Source organism: Patagioenas fasciata, chromosome 3, assembly GCF_037038585.1.
Source record: "Patagioenas fasciata isolate bPatFas1 chromosome 3, bPatFas1.hap1, whole genome shotgun sequence".
Lineage (NCBI taxonomy): Eukaryota > Metazoa > Chordata > Aves > Columbiformes > Columbidae > Patagioenas > Patagioenas fasciata.
The window spans coordinates 121024661-121042410 of NC_092522.1; the positions used below are offsets into that span (position 1 = coordinate 121024661).

Genomic DNA, 17750 nt, shown 5'->3' on the forward strand with positions numbered 1-17750 from the left:
CTGGTTTACACGACTACTTACACTATGCAAAGTTTGTACATGTTAGTGAAACAACAACAACAAAACCTAGGGAAAAAAAAAAAAACAGTACTTAGTATTTTTTCCTGACAAATGTAAATGAGTTTTAGAATTTTGAATATTTAGTTCCTGAGATTTCTGACTGGGTCATGTGAGGATAATTTGGATAAGATTTTAAATTGCTTATGGACCTTTGGGAACTGAACATGGGATTAAATAATACTGATAAACTCTATACAGTTAACTGCTTGCTTAAATTTGCGGCTTTCAAGGGAAAAAGAAAGCTGACGAGAGGTAGATTTTCATGTCTTCATTTTGTAACATACTGCAAACTTGCCAGAATTTCAGAACAGAGTAGAAAATATACTATAAACTGGAGACTCCTAGTAACAACACCTGTAGATATAAATAATAGACTAATAAAAAGCATAGCATGTTATTAATATTTTATAAAAGATTAATCTGCAGGCACTCATGCATGCTTACATTTATAATGTACACAAGCACATGAACATACATATATCCTGAAAAACAAAATAAACAGTACTTCTGCACTGTTGTCACAGAATTTCTGTGCTGTTTTCACCAGTATATTACAATGTTTCCTTCCATAACTGCATTACATTTATGAGTGAATATCTTGGAAAAAGGGAGAACCTCTTTTTGAATGAATATAAGATACTCATCGTATTGCAGCTGTTATAATTAACAAATAAGAAGTGACCTTACAGAGTGTAAGGATGTAACTGTACAAAATTACAGACATGCATCTTAAAAAATATTTGTGTTTAAAGTGTAAAAATCATTCAGTGACATCAACTAATATGTCTCTCTCTCATTTCTAATAAAGTGAGAGAATACTTGAGAAAACCATAACACATGAGAATACAGATTTTGTCAACGAAAAGATGCATGAATACTTAAATTCTGAGGGCGTCAGGGAGACTTACATTTCAGCAGATGCCCAAGCGCATAACTAAATCAGAATAAATTATCTCATTCCAGCCACCCTATTGTCTTCTTCATCTATACAAAGGGAGACCTACAATCAAAACACACCAAGCTCTTTTTGCATTGTGCATTATTGGGACTTCAACTGTGTTGACAAGACTGTTGGGTTAGAGTATGGTTCTGTTGTTCTTTCTGCTGTCATCTACACAACCCATCATCAGCTTGTGTTGGCATTTTGCAGTCATTTGTGCTATTTAATGGGGAGGCAGGAATAAGGAAGGGAAAATATTCTCACAATATTTACTATTACTACCTTTTGCAGTATCACATAGCCTAACTTTTGTTCATCCTGGGTTTGGGGAAAAAAAAAAAGTGAAAGCACAGTTCACACAAAGGAGTACATTGTAGTGAGTATGAACCACTCAGATAGAAGGAAAAGGATTGAGCCTCAAAAGTAAGCTAGCAAAAATGAACATAGTCTTTTGTTACTCTTCACCCTCAGATCCCTTGACAGTAATCTCCCGAGGTGATTCAGTAGCTGAGATGATCTAGTATGTGGCAATACTGGACCCCAGGTCTTTCACCTAAATGGGGTCTGCTGCACAAAGTATATATCTTCCTTTCCTATCCTTTTCCTTTCGAACAATTGTATTTCTTGAAATCAACATGAAGATGACAGATCAGAGAGTAAAACTGTGTCATGAAGAAAGAAGTAATTGAATAGAGTTGGATAAAAGAGAAGCCCTGAAGAAGGATTTGTGTGCCTGAAAGCTTTTTTTTTTGCTTTTTTTTTTTCCCTGAAATCTATCAGTTGCTATATAAAATATATTTTTCCATTTATCTAAACCTTCTTGCTTGTGCCTTTAGACGTCCGTGGCTGCAACAGCACAACTGCCACCACTTACAGTCATCTCTAACACAGTACCTTATGGTAACAGACGACTTCAGATCAGGCCACGTAATCACTTCTCCGTGCAAATAAACAGTTGTCCCAAAAAGAGTCTTTTTAACATTCACAGACCCATTTCACATGGTACTTGGAGCATGAAGTTGCTGAGGCAATCTGCTGGATGATCCTACCAGTTATCTCACCTTCTGGCTGCTCTCATTTTCTTTTTCCTAGCCTTGCATTGGGACTGATGGGGTGGGTAACTAGTCAGGGAGCAACAGCCACAGGTTTCCCTTCTTTATGTACACTGATGGGCTTATTATTTTGCCGTGACTACGTGTGGGGTTCTTCATCTGATGAGCTGCTGATGGTATCTTATGTATCCTGGCACCAGAAGACAGTCTGTAAAGTTTTCTAAAGCAAATAAAAGCTGCTAAGAGCAGTAGGGATCTCCAGGTTGAACTGCTAGGCTCATGGAAAGGCATTATTTCCATTCCATTTTTTTTTTTTTAATTTTCTTCTGCTTCTTCATCTGGTGTCTGTTAGCATCCCACCTCTCAAATACCTTGTTAAGAGAAGATCACCTTGACAGTTGAACAAGCACTGACTTTTACAACAGCACCTGCAGCAACATCGAGTTAATGGGAAAGAAAAGTTGGTTATTGCCACTGCTGTTCAGCACAACTTAAAACATACCTTGTCCTCTCCTTATTGAGCTGCACTTCTTCATAAAATCATGTCTCCACTCTAATCATAATATGGGGGAAGAAATACACAAAGTGGATGTGTTTGGCAAGAAACTTAATCCTTCGTCTTTTAGTGTGGTTGCACTTAACCTTTGGTTTCTCTTCCCAACAGCCCTTCCTTTGTTTACTGTTATCCTTTTTTCTGTTTACCACTTGATGTAAAGGCCAGGACTTCATCCATTCCCTCTCCAAGGTGGTGTTTATGGTAGGAGATCCATGCCTTCAAAACTGCACACAGTTTGTGGTAAAGATATAGTTTCGTCTAGAAAGCACCACACAGCTCTCTGTTGCTGTGTCAATGAATTATTAATATATTGAAATAATTATATGCAACAGATTTTACCTTCTTGTAATTTGAAACTTGCTCTCCATGTTTCTGGAAAGCAAATTACTTAGACTTGTTGTTTTCCTCTACTTTTAACCCATACCTACCTTACCTGGAATTGCTGTGTTTAAGATCTTGTTACACAGGCATGATATTTTTAAACACTTTTACACTGTAAACAAACTTCTACTAAATAGTAATAAGAAATGTTGGAGCAAATTCTGGTTAGGGTAGGAACAGCTGCAGGGTAACAGGTTTTTGAATTTAAGGAACAATTATTTATCTTACATAAATGGTGCCCATGCTGGCTTAACCTGTCAAGAAGATAAACTTTAATATGACACTGATTTCAGTACAGTCTCATTATAAAAATTACAGACTTATTCAAGTAAATAAATATGTACACATTGCTACTGTTTTTTTGACACATATATATGTACACGTGTATATGTTTTGTGTGACAGAAGATGACAAACAAACAAATCTACTTCATGTTAACACTCTTCACAAATGTACCTAACAAGCCAGAAGTTTGAAAATGTTGATTGAAAATATTTATAAGTCTCTGTGTAGCCCTGCGTCAGATATGAAAAACAAAAGAAAACACCAAAACAACAACAGCAACAAAAAAAACCCAAAACATTTCTGGCATGTGGCATCAGATTTCTGTATTTGAGCATATGAGCTCATGAACTGTAGCTTTGAGCTGTGCACAAATGCACATAAGTGTGCTTGATGTGTCTATATGTTTGGTGATGCATGATTTGTCTCTATATTCTGTCTGAGAAATGGACACTAATATCTATCCTGTAGCATAATTAGAAAAATCATAAGATATCCCGCTGTACTGAGTCAGGATCTCACCCATCTGGGATTTATACCAAGAGATGTTCTTTTCTGGTTTTGCTGTCAGCACAAATGTTTAAATATACCTTCAAGAGCTGAAATATTTGGAAAGAAATTCTGTTTGCCTTATGTACGCGAGTAATAGTCTGCCCTTAATGAAATTTCATCCTTCAGTTATATTCCTCTGTCTCTGCTACAACTGGAACATGCATAGTCACCTTAATTTTAAGAGGGATTATGTGTGGGATAAGATAGTGAAGGTGTTAGGATTTTGTCTAAAATGCTTTTAAAAATAATGATTTCTATTCTATTCTATTCTATTCTATTCTATTCTATTCTATTCTATTCTATTCTATTCTATTCTATTCTATTCTATTCTATTCTATTCACATTACAGAATTCAGATTACAAACTAAAATTTTTAAGCATGATAAAGTGAGTTCTTGCAGTATAAAAATGATTTGGATGTTCACAGGAAATTAAAAAATTAAAAAAAATTGTGGTAATTTTAAAAATACAGTATCTTTACTTGAAACACTAATGATGAGCACAGATTCATTCTGCTGTAAGGCTTTTATATCATTATCCTCACAGAAACCACCTGAACTCCTTCTAGTAGCGCATTGAATTATATAGTATTTTATATCACTGTCACATGCAGCTCATTCTTTTTTCTCATCTTTCCTCCAGGGAAGAATTGTGCATGCAGTGGTAAGATTTATTTCTTCCACAGAATTTTTTCATTGTAGTCAGGTTGGAGAAGGCAGGTCAAAGAAAAGTGCTTTGCACTTGGTGGTATAATGTGTTACTTCTTAAGTTTTTTGTGTGTGTTGTTTTGTTTTGCTTTTTTTCCTGGGAATTCGTGGAATCCTCTTGGACCAGTTGCAGAGAAAGTTTGCTCTGTTTTTCTCCCACATATTAACTTTTAGTTAAAAGCTCAATTTTGCCTGAGGAGTTATTGATTACAGTCTCCATTGAAAGGTTTGGTGATCATTCAGCAGTTTTAGACCCAGACTAAGTAATTGCCACTTTCAAGAAATAAACAATTCCAGAACTAACCTGACATAAACTGGTGTAGCTCAATAGAATTCAATCATTAACATCAGCTGAGGATTTGACCTGACTTTAGAAGGAGCATATGAGAGTTCAGAGGTGTGGAAAACCATTCTGGCTGCAAATCACTGCAAACTTATAGTGCTGTTGCATCTTCGTTATCCTAAACACTGTTGTGTGAGTTAAAATGTACATTTCTCATCAGAATAAATGTCCTGAATTTTTCACCAACTCCATGTTTTAAAATCTGGTTTAATCTTATGTTATTAATCATGCTAGATACAAGGCCGACAATAAATAATTTTTGATGACTTTGCAATCAAATGAGGTATCCATAATGATCTAATTTGACTGTAAAGCCCATCAGATCTATTAGTTCACTTTTCCATGACTGAAATTTCAATCTGTTCATCTTTCTCAAAGCAACATGATGCAATAATTGAAAACAAAACAAAAGCTAAAACCACCACCCCAAAATACTCTGAAAACCCAAACAAAACCAACAAAACCAACCACAAATAAACAACAGAATTGTTCTTCACGACTGAATTTATCAAAACATGGAATATGAGGTTTCCCCTGCTCTAACGTGCTTTTTGGTTTGTAGGTGGCACCTGTGTTGTTAACCCCACCGACCTGTTCTGCTCTGTTCCCGGTCGCTTATCTCTACTCAGCTCCACTTCCAAGTACAAAGTGACCATTGCAGAGGTGAAGAGGCGCCTTTCACCACCAGAATGCCTCAATGCTTCCCTCTTAGGAGGTATTTTGAGAAGGTAAGTTGAAGGTGAGACTATCAAGTCCTAGACAGTGTTGTAATTTCTGTTGTGTTTGTTGTTTTTTTTTTTTTTCCTGCAAATAGGTTTTGTTCTACTTCCCCACTTGGACAAGTGGTCGCAATTTGGGAAAAAGGAGATGAATTGTCAGTGAACACTGTCTCTAGGGAAAATTTTGGTAAATGACAAAAACAAAGATTGTGGTGTTTACATTTTTCAGAGAAAGTTTACATTTTTCAGTGAACTGATTGGGGTTTTTTTTCCCCTCAGTTCAGTTACCCGTCAGAGATAGATAGATGTTCTTTTGCATTGTTTTGAAAAACAAACAAACAAACAATACAAACAAAAACAAAACCAAAAACAAACCTGAAATGTGTGGAAATTTTCACCAGAGCTACAAATCTGACTTCTCATTTAGAAATAATCTCAAAGTAAATAGTTTTAACAAGTGTAGTTACAGCCCTCACTCATCAAAAAACTAAAACATGGAGGTGTAGGGATGCCTTTTCCTCCTGTTCCCTCTTGTTTGCCTTTCAAGTACAAAAGAGATAGAGAACATCGGTTTTATTTTACTCATTGTGAGACACTGGAGTAAAAGCAAGTAATTAGGTACAATTTTGTCTCTGACCCTTCACTGACCGGTGTAGACACCTACAGGGAGCAGCAGCAGAGAGGAGGAATGTGGCAGACTGTGCCTCACATTGCAAGTGGAAAAGAAGGAGACAACTGTAATTCAGCCAGGCATATGGAAGTCGCAATGTCCCTGAGGCATCAACTTAGATAACATAAGCTACTTGAATGCCCTTTGATCAAAACTAGCTGTAAAGTCATAGGCTATTTCACTGCTGTCACTGAAGGCCACACGGATACTCATACTGAAAGTCATTTTAACCAACCTGCGTTATTCTAAGATATGTAGTAGTTGAAGAGCTGTCTCGAGTCATCTTGCAGAGTAAGAACTATAGATTGTAAAGTTGTTTTTGGGGTGTAAGTCCTATTTAACTGCCTCTATAGACATTGAAATCCTAAATCTACATCCACAAGTATTGCCCTCTGTTATTGCTTCACCCTGGAGAGGCTTTCAGCTAATAGTCACAGAAATATTCATTTAAAATACCACAGACTTCATCAATACCAGTGCAAGCCATTAAGAGTGCAGTGGTATCAGCCTGAACATGTGGACTCATTTATATCCTCTGTTAAAATACTGGAATGATCACCATAAGTATTTGACCCACACCAAAAATCACTCTTCCAAATAAACCGTGATCACAGTTCAGGAGTTAACAAAAGCCAGGGACTACTCCCAGGCAGCAGTTTGGATGCACTAATTCTGTTTTATGAGGCAGAGAGTGTAAATGAATAGATTTGGACAGTCTATATCTGTAGGTGTCACAACTAGAGAACACACTCAAATGCTCTGTAGATGACCAGCAGAGATGCATGTAGCAAAACCCAATCTCTTTCATGGTTTGTCTGAGATCTGACAGGGTTTGTTTTGCATCCTGTCAGCAGTCACTGCCTAGGTATTTTCCCAACTAGCTTTTCTTCACAATAAAGTGTTCTCAGAAGACATTTCCTGATACACAACCTGGTTGAAGTTGTGCTATCTCTTAGTGTATAAAAATGACCATCCAAATGGTGGTATTCCAAGTTTGGTTTCTTCCTCTGCCTAAAGGAACTTCAACTGGCACCTCAAAATATCTAGTTAGGCATGCTTAACACTCAGTGATTGTTTATTCTAAGCTGATGGTTCCTTAATCTAATTTGGGGCTAATTAAATATTTGTTGGACAAAAACAAAAGTGTAACTGTAATGATGACTCTGTTATCTAATGACCAGGTCATTCATTTGGGATGCAAGAGATCTGGGTTCCAGTCACTGCTCTATTCATTGTTTAAGCATTTTAACATTAGTTATTCACTGTCAGTTGGCTGCTGCATTCATCCGAAAGACACAGGTTAAAATTCCCTCAGGCTGAGCAAGAAATTGAACCTACATCTGCTGCGTAAGCAGATATGTTTCAAATATTGCAAACATTGAGGAAGTGCAGAAAAGCAGGTGTGGGGTCCACCAAGAACCATTTTGTGTGAACAAAGTAATGTAGACATTTGGTATAGGGGCATAGATAACCAAGGATAGCTGGGATTTAAGTTCAAGATTTGTTATTGCTGTATCCTTCTTCCTTGTAAGTACTGGGTTTTGCAGACTACATTTCTAAGTACCCAGGTATCTACATAAATTTTAGCTAGGGCTGGGTTCCACGTAGATGTCTCCATTTGAGTGGCCATCTGGCTTTCTTTATAGTCAGATGAGAGAGACGGGTAAAGTTCTGTCATTCTAGACATCTGCTTAATATCATTCTAGAAGTGTGTGTTTATATCAATTGTCTTTGAAGCCTGGGGTTGCTAAATCAGATATAAGTACCTGCACTGTCGATGTTTACATTCAGTCATTGCAATTCATTGCCCAAATCAGGACCATGAGTTCCACTAGGTGGGAAGCTGTGTGAAGATCCCATGGTCGTGTGACAGACATTAAAATGTCTAAGTTTGTCAAAAAAACAGCGTAAAAGACTCTCAGAGTGCAATCAGGAAAGAATACACCTCTGAATGATTTTCCACTGATCCCATTAGTGTAGGTATTACTTCACACATTTGTCAATAAGGTGTGTACAATTTCTAGACTCAAGATGGGAAGAAAAATGTGCAGAATTAAGACAAGTTTCTCTCTCCTACTGTTCTCTCATGATAGAGCAAAATCGAAGAATGGAGGACGCTGCTTGAGAGAAAAATTAGACAGACTGGGACTGAATTTGCCTGCAGGAAGAAGAAAAGCAGCAAATGTCACACTCTTGACTTCCTTGGTAGAAGGTAGGGTTTATAATATTGCAATATAACATAAACATAATTAAAATGTTTCCTTGTATACGTTTCAGTCACAGTGTTAAATATCATAATCTGTATTTTGTACTAAGAGGAAAACCGACTTGCCTAAAGCCACAGAAAGAATGAGTGGCAAAATGGAAGTTCACTCAGAGATGTCTTGGCTCCCAGCAAGTGGTTTGGTCTTGCACTTTCCTCATCATTGATCTGTGCTTTCTGTGCTGGGATCTGACTTACAAATCGATGATCCAAGTGTTCTTTTGAGAGAGATGAATGTCTTATACCAACTCTGTAAGTAGGTTTGTTTATCCTTTTTTTTTTAACTTGTGAATTTCCTGGAGCTGATCCAAAAATGTGATATTTTTTTTCCCCATAAGAAAGCATAATATTTAGACAAGACTTTCCCCCCACACATAAATGAGTGAAATCTGTTTTCAGACAAACTCTAGACAGGCCCAGGAGATACTTTCTTGGCCTTTATTTGTTGTTTAAATATCATTCACCAAATACTGCTGGGCTCTTCAAACCTTCAGCTGGGAGATGCAGGTTCAAACCCCTCAGGCAAAGGGAAGAAACTCTACCTGAATCTCTTCTATTCTTGGTGAATCCACTAAGTACTCAGTTTGTTGTCTGGCTGTGAGTAACAGCTCTGGGAATTTCAGATCCTTCCTCCTTGATGCTGAGAGCACCCAGCTCATCTTAAAGGTCAACACCTTGTAGGATCGTAACCTGAAAGGTCCATACAGATCTAGGCATTAGGCTGAGGTCTCAGCCCATATTACCACAGAATCATAGAATTACAGAAAGGTTGAGACTAGAAGAGACATCTGGCGATTTTCTAGTCTGACCCTCCTACTCAAAGCAGGGTCAATTAGAAGTTGCTCATGACCTTGTCCAGTGAGATTTTTAATATCCCAAAGGATGGAGAAATAGTGCTGAATTCACAACAATGGATGTTTTTCACCATCTACAAGGAGGGACTAAGGTCTTCAGGGGCTGCTGAGCACACAGAACTACAATGAAACTGCTCTGAAATTCAGGTTTGTCCACATCACACCTGCTTGTAATAAACAGAAAACCATAATGGATTTACAGGGAGTTTTCTCCTCCAGCTTAGAGGATTAAAGGCTGTTCCTATCCTTGCAGTCCTTCATGCATCTTGGGTCTTCCAGGGAAGAATAAACAGAGCTATGTGGCTAGTTACTCACTCATTAGAAGAGACTGAGATTGCTGACCTGGCATTGACGGCAAAATACCTTTACTGTAAGTCAGAATTAGATTATTTTTTTTTTTCCCAGGGATGGAGCTGTGCTTGCCTCAAAGTCAATAACAAGCCTATTACCAAGTCTATGGTGCTGCTTTTGTTCTTGGACTGCCTTAATGTGAGTCCTAAAAGGTATACATCAAGGAGACTGAGCTCACTTTGTCAGAAACCTGTTTGCCTGGACATTTGAATAATGAACTTTGTCCACTGGAATTTTTGAGAAAGGCACCACCATGTCCATTAACATTCCAATGGAAAACAAAATAAAGTTCATTTTTTGTCCATGTAACCAATACTTGGACAAACTTGGCAGTGCTTGTTGAATTCTTTGTGGTATAAACTCTCCTCTCTCTGTATGTGCAGATATTACTCCCAAGGGATACTAATTTGTAGCAGGGTTTCTGCAAGGAAACTCATCCCTTAATGGCTCCTGCTACTGGAAGAGGCAGAAATGGAAAGACACAGGGTTATTCCAGGTTTTAGAGGAGAAAACATGAAGAAAACAGCATTGTTTTTTTTTTTTTCTCTGTGATGTCAATACACAAATTGACATGATTTGTTAGTCTTATTAAATTCCTAAGCATCAGGTGCACTGTGTGGACTTCTGATAAGGACCCTGGATTGTGTCACTCTTTATTACCTTAGATGGTTCTAACTTTATTATTACTAAAGACTTTATGAAAATTATTCTGTGGCCTCTTGTTTTCTGCAAACTTTCTTATTTTGGGGTTCAACATGGCTGCGGAGTGTTCACTATTTTTCTTGTTTTGATTGAGATGCATCTTTAGTGTCTTTGGTAGGGACTTTCGGGCCTCAGAATAGGAACTGTCTGACAGATGGCTTCTGATCTTTATGTTGTCATCACATAAATCGATCCAATGGGTGGAAAGACAGACTGGGAGAATGTACTTAGCATTGCAAGACTCTCCACAGCAGCATGGGACACAGCTTTGTGCAACCTGTAGGTGAGGGATGCCCTCTAGTGCCTAGTTTCGATGAAGGGAAAGGTCATTTTTCTTATCAGCTCTAAAAGGAAAATTCCTGTGTTTTAGTTAATACAATAAAGGCTCCTCCATTAAACACCAGCATTGCCTAGGCTAACCCTTATTGCTGGCTCAAACGAATCAAAAGCCTCCCCAGTAGGAGCAAGAAAGGACATGAGAAGAGGAGAGATAAAAAATCTATAATTTGTTTTCCTGCCAAACCTAACTAAGACACTAAATTTACCAGATATAGAATCAACTTCATTTGTTGCTTAGGGACCAAAATAATTGAGAAAAATAGGTCAGTGATTACTTTTTTCACCCTGATATCAACTGTCATGCTTCTCCCCCATCCACCTTTGTTTAAATATCCTCCCACTTGTTCCTCCTCCTTTCTTACCCTACAAATAGAATAAAAAACCCTCAAATTTTCCTTCCACCTCTTGTCTGTCCCTCCTCCCTCTGCATAGCACTTTGACTGGGTAAAGCATCCGGAGGAGGTGAAACCGAGGAGAGAGTGGGAGGTTCAGATGGCCGAGTGTCCCTCTCCTGGGACACAGCTTCTGCCTTCACTCCGCATAGGAGCATCTCTCACTCTTGCTAGACTCAGGAGACACCCACACTGCTCCTTGCACCTGCCCACAGAAGCCTGTCAAGGTAAAACAGGCTGGTCTCTCCACTGAGGATTTCCAGAGCTGTCTCTGTCAATTCAGCTTCAGCAACTGTCCTTTTCCATCATGCAAAGCTCTATAGTCAATTGTTAAATTATACAGGAAAGACAGCGCTGCCTATAGTTGTAAAGTCGTGTGCTGGATTGAAGAAGACAGTCAGTGATGCCCATTCTTCGTCTCTGCAGAAGGAAAACTTGATTTTAGATTGAAACAAGACCACTAGTTATAGAAGTCATGGATTTTAGAATTTTTTATCTTTAGTATGACTCCTCCCTGATATAAATGATAACTAGACAGAAGAAGGAAAAGAGTCATTTCGTCGACATTTCCAACACTTCCACATTATCTCCTGGAATAAATGTCCAAATTGTGATTTAAAAAACAAAGAACATATTAAAGACATTTTGTACAAACTACATTCCCCCACCACACAGACTTATTTCCTACTGAACAGTAATACAAGGGACCTCTACTCACTGAGGATAACATAAGATAATATGTATAGAAGTATATCACAACTCACTTCAAAATACCACATCATGATTTGGTCCAGGTTCAAAATTATATCTTTGCTCAACAATGAGATATGAGAAATCATGTTCTGCAGGGTGTTTTCATGTCCAGATTTGTGTTTTTATTTAGAATTTGATGTAATTTAGAATGCCCACTCCTTATATCATATGGAAGTGCATGTTTATATGAATAAATGTGTGGTTCTAATATGCATTCACAGTATACATCAGCTTTCCATTTCCAGAAAAAAAAAATTAACACATTTTTAATTAATTATATCACAACACACAATAGGTACATTTGTATCTATGTTTTTATCTATCTATATGCACAAGCAGATAGGTAATTTTGTATCTTTTTGCTTGTGATTTTATCTCTTCATATGCCATCAGTATTTAATCACAATCACAATCCCAGCTCCAGGTAAAATGGACAAGTTTTATACTTATGTATAATTTTCTTGGATCATTAAAACAGTTTATTATAATTTTCTCTACTCTAGTAAACAATATACACCATCTTTGTAAAGATAAGTTTGAATGACAATGCATATTTTCATTGCCTTTTTTTTTTTGACAGTAAGTGAAAACATACAAAGTTCAATTAATTTGTTGTTGACCATGCTAATTAAATGCCTACATTTCATCACATAAAGTTTTGCTGTCTTGAAGAAACCAAGACTTTTCTAATGGCTAAATGCTTAAATTGTTTGCTGACTACATTACTTGTTTTGTTACTTGGGTCTGACTGGGACCAGAACAGAGCTGTCTGGAGAATGGTAACTCCACCTGATGTCAGCTTGAAAGGGTTTGACTTTTATCTTCTTTCCATGCTGGCATGAAAACAAACATATCAGATGTTTTAATGGACTTTTGTTAAAAACAAAGCATAGTGCTCTTCTGCAACTGAGTTACCTGTTAAGTCTTTATTTAAGAAAGAATGAAAGTATAGCTGAAATAGAAATTTTGAAGCACCCCTACAGAAATTTAGAAGATATGATGTAAATTTGTACCCTTTCTCGTCCATGAAGAAGTCTGGGATAGATGTTCTTAATACAAAACTGGCAGTCAGCTGTATTTGTTCGTTCTGACCCACTGTCAACATAAAATTAAAATCCATTTTAATTTCTCTGAAAGTTATTTTATTTTACCAGAAGCTGCAAATTATGTGGAAGCCATTTCTCCTTTCAACTCAGAGATAACGGTTACTTGTTAATTTCTTATTCTTTTTAGGTATACTCAAAATCATGTTTAAAAAATCCAAATAACACAGATGATTTTTAGTATAATCTTCATTTTTTTGCATATAAAATCGGTTACAACTGTGAAGGTTGTTGTTGACTGGTGTCAGCAAACTAATTCCCTGGGAGTAGTGCATGTATTTTACTAGTACCCGAATCCAATTGGGTCAGATAAACACACAACAAAGTATTTGCTTGTGGAAACAACACGTGTTTTTCTGGTTAAAACCCTAATGATAGAATGGGAGACAGTGCATAAAATAGAGGTCAGTGCACATGGGTCCTTCTGCCACAGGACTACTGGAAGTTTCCATCCTTGTGGGTTTGGCCAGGGCTGTGCAGAGCAGTCTCAGTCTTGCTGGGGATGGGATTAATCTCATCATCTCTGTTGTAGTTTTATCTGTCCTCTCATGTTTCATTGTAGTCAGTAGTCAATTCTGGGTGATTAACAATTAAATTAAATTAAGAGTTGAGCATTTGATTAGGTTCCTCATAGGAGTTGTAGAATCTCCATAGCTGGAAATGTTCAAAACTAGGCTTGAGAAATCCATTAATAACCTACTCTAAGGCCATGCTTTCAACAGCATGTAATGTCCTGAGTTCCCTTCTAACCTTGACTTTTCTATAACTTCTCTGATCCACTTTTGCCTTCTGCTTTAGCATGGTGCGATACATGCTCCAAATTCAAGCTTGTTTCCACTGACTTGAAAGTATTAGGTCAGATGTCAATACTAACATTGAATCAGAGGAATTCCTTTGCACATGTTCTTAAAAGGAAGCAGTACAGGTCCTGTATCCTTCCTGTTCACCTGGAGCATCATTCTACTCTCCAAAGACCCAGGGCCTAATGCCACCTCTCATGATGGCAAGCAAATACACAACTCTGAAAAAAAAAAAAATAAAAATAAATAAAAAGAAAAACAAACAAACAAACAAACAAAAAACACCTTAACCCCAAAACTATTCTGGAGTACATCTCTTACTCATGCAGATGTGCTTCAACATGCACTTCTGGTAACTGACCTATTTCTACCTTCTATGATGAGATGAAAGTAAGTGTCATCTGGAAGTGCCTATTTCCCACCAGGGAAAAACTAACTTAGGCACAGATGTTCACATTCCAGGCAGCTGTGTTTGATCAGAGAAATCACACACCAAGGTTGTCAGAGTCACAGTACACAGGCCAGAATGTTCAGTAAACCTTAAAATAAATTTCTGGGTTCTCTAAACTAACAGAGAGGGACAGGTTCTTCCAGAGGTATTTGGCACCCATCATGGAGTTGAGTTAAGGTGTCCAGTCTCCGTAGTAAGGTAGAGAGTTGCTCAGTCATAGACTCCTCATAAAGCCTAGTCAAGCCATGTACTCCCTTTGCCTTGATTTCCCCACTTATAAAGAAGCAACTGCAATCTTCTTTGTCATCCCTTTTTATTTTGTCTGTTCACTTTTGATTGAAATCTTTTTGGAAACAGGATAGTTTCTTGTACTCTACTTCGGGGTCTGCTCATCTTTAGTGTGTGGGGCACTTGTATTGTGCCTACTGGTTTAACCCCTAAGCAAATATGTTGAAGTGTATGTTATCACCACAACTCTCTCCTGGGGTAGAAGGATATTCTTCTTTTAGAGATAGAGAAATAGAGCACCAAAGGCTGGATCTTAGATCTTCAGAGCGATATATTCTTACCTTTCTCTCATTTCTATGCCTTAAATATCAATGATGGACTAGGCTTACAAAACCTGAGCAGCTGCCCAGTACTCACTGCTGGGTACTGGAGGAAGCTAAACACAAGTTTCTTGACTAATATTTTGTAATGAGAGGAGTAACCTCCTTGTCTTCTGGCTGGCACCATGTGATGGCTAAACGTGATCAGGCTAAATGGGCTGAAATCCATAACTGAGATTGGGATTGAGTGTCTACAAAAGTGACTTGTTATTGTATTATTATATTTTTGTTAAGAGTGGAAGAAATTCTGTAGGCATAATCGTAACAGTAGTAGTAATAATAACCCTAAAAACTAACTGACCAATTTTGTTTGCCCACAGGGGAAGCATTACATTTGGCCAGAGATTTTGGCTACACCTGTGAAACAGAGTTCCCTGCCAAGGCAGTAGGAGAGCACATCGCCAGACAGCACATGGAACAGAAAGAGCAGACAGCGAGGAAAAAGATGATCCTAGCGACAAAGTAAGAAGGAAGGAGAAATGGAGAAAGAAATCTGTCTGCCACTTCTCCATTTTGGATCTGGGGAATGGAGGAGGGAGGAGTGGGAGTACAGAGCTGGAATTGCCGTAGCTGCTATCACAACAGTGCTCGCTGACAGCAAGCAAGAGCAATCCTCTTTAAAGATGCTGTAAAAGGAACTTTATTTACTGCAGTGAGGTTTCAGTGGCTATGGTGTCATTGCTTGTGGTTTAGGAGGCACATACATCATCTCAGATGGTTTGGATGAGAGGAAGTGACATTGATAAGATCTACAGGACAGAGACTGGCTTTGTCTCCTGCTTGTGTGTGGGCAGGAGATTTAAACTTACATTGAAGTACTAGTTACCGCGAGATACTTATCATTAGTCTGCTGAGAGAGAGCTGGCTTGCAAAGGGACAGATGCTCTCTAGATATGAATTGCAGGAGCTCCCCTGACGTCAAAGACACTGGAGCAATGTACAGGGGAACTTTGCTAAAGCCATTAAAGACACACAGAAACATCTGACTTTGCTCTAAACAAGCCACTCACCTCCCTGGAGCAGTAACATTATGTTAGGATAATGTTTCATCTAGGTTAATTAGCCTTAATGAGGAAGGAATTTGCCTTCATGAGCCATGGGAAACAGGAAAAAATAGTCTCTATGGAGCAAAATAGACCTACACTAGGTGTGTGGTATGCCTGCATGGAGCAATCTTGAACATATTCATACTCTCCCTGCACTTACTGCAGTGTTATACAGGGAGACTTCAGCAGAGATGAGGCCAAAAACCTAAGCTCTCAAACCAACATCCCAGTGCAGGAAATGTTTAGAAATCCTCCAGGCCAGGATATAATAAACAGAGAGGAATCACCCTGCAATAGGTGAAAAGGTTGATCAGGAACAGGATTGTCCTTTGTACCCCAGTGTCCTCCTACTTTGTCTATTTTTGGTCTTGGTGTCCCTCTTGTATTCAGAGCTCTTCCACCTTCCTGAAGATGACTCAAATGACAACATGCATTGAAACATCTCAAGCTTGTGATTCCCATGAATCTAGCCTGTGATCCTTCCCTGGGGTGATAAGCAAAGCACCATGTGCCTCAGGGGACATTCGCTGGTTGTGAAGGTGATGAGAGACCTCACACATCATTGTCCTAAGTCTCTTATAGATGAAAAGGATTGATATAAGTGGGATATGATCTTACCTACATCCACATTGTTTTAAGGGCCCAAGGGGTTTCAGTGACATGAGAATAAACCAGCTGGCAAGAAGCAGCTCCTCTCTGCAAGTTGTATCTCCCCATGGTTGCATAGACCACTAATAATCTACCCCTCCAACTAAGTATGAACTGAATGTACTGCTGGGCAAGAGGTAAGATTCTAATTTGCCCCAGCTGGAGGATTTGCCCCATTTCTAAAATGTTCCTCAAACATAATGATACAAATCTTCCGCCTTCTTTCCTGGCTCTAAGGAGAGATCACCATGGGTTGTATATCATGTGCCGTCCTCAGGTATGTGTGAGCGGGAGAAATGACTCAGGTTCGTGGGTCCCCTTTGATTGGAAAACAGTACACACAGTATCTAAGGTCTGCAAACAAAAGGCTTTTCTTTGGCAGCTTGGCCCAAATGGTATATTATTCGGTGGCAGAAGGATTTACATTATTGTAAATTTGATTGGTAAACACTAACAGTTTGCAGCATATGATGGGCTGTAAATCTTATGTTATTGTCCTTATCAGTACATGCCAGTTGTAACAATCAGTGGGTAACTGTGAAGTCCAAAGGCTGTCCAACTGAGAGACACCTAAAGGTCTCACTAATCTTCCTCACCATTTCATGCCTACTTTCTCATCCTCCCTTACTACCAAAGTGGAGAGTTGTGAGCATGCATTACTCTTAGCCCCCATGAACTTTGGGCTTGTAGGCTGTTATCGTGCACTTGTAAGGAACAAAATTACGTTTTCCCCTCTTCCATCAGTAAAAAGCAGCAGTAAATTTATCAGAGCTGTCTGTCGATAATACAAGGATAGGCTATATCCTCTTGCAGTCAGGATGCTTACAGGGACAGATGGGTCAATGTGTGTGCTATTACTGCCCTCTCCTGCCTGGAAGGAGAACGGTGAGTCACAGACCAGTCCTGTCCAGATACTACAAGACACACTCGTCCATGACATCCTAATATTTGCATGGTATTTCCCAGCCATGCTTCCAAGTATCTCATAATAGGTACTCCAGTCATTTGTCAAGAGTTTCAGTTATTCAGTAGGCATATATAAGCTCTAGATTTGTAATTTCAGTAATTTCACAACTGTCTGGCCTCATGCATTTGTGAGTTCAGACACAAGAAAAAAAAGTGGAATGTTATGCTGTCACCAAAAATGACACTGAAATTCCAGAGTGATAAAATCACTC

The 17750-nt window shown here is 38.4% G+C and overlaps 1 protein-coding gene across 5 annotated transcripts in view; it reads left to right on the top strand.

The window, feature by feature from the left end:
- TFAP2D (transcription factor AP-2 delta) overlaps positions 1–17750 on the top strand; it is a 54111-nt gene that overhangs the window by 14263 nt on the left and 22098 nt on the right. For all 5 annotated transcript variants that reach the window (XM_071807133.1, XM_065836002.2, XM_071807132.1 and 2 more), the window contains 3 exons: positions 5436–5601; positions 8356–8474; positions 15199–15340. In XM_071807133.1, coding sequence (XP_071663234.1) covers positions 5436–5601; positions 8356–8474; positions 15199–15340 — 427 coding nt within the window. The remainder of the gene's footprint in view (positions 1–5435; positions 5602–8355; positions 8475–15198; positions 15341–17750) is intronic.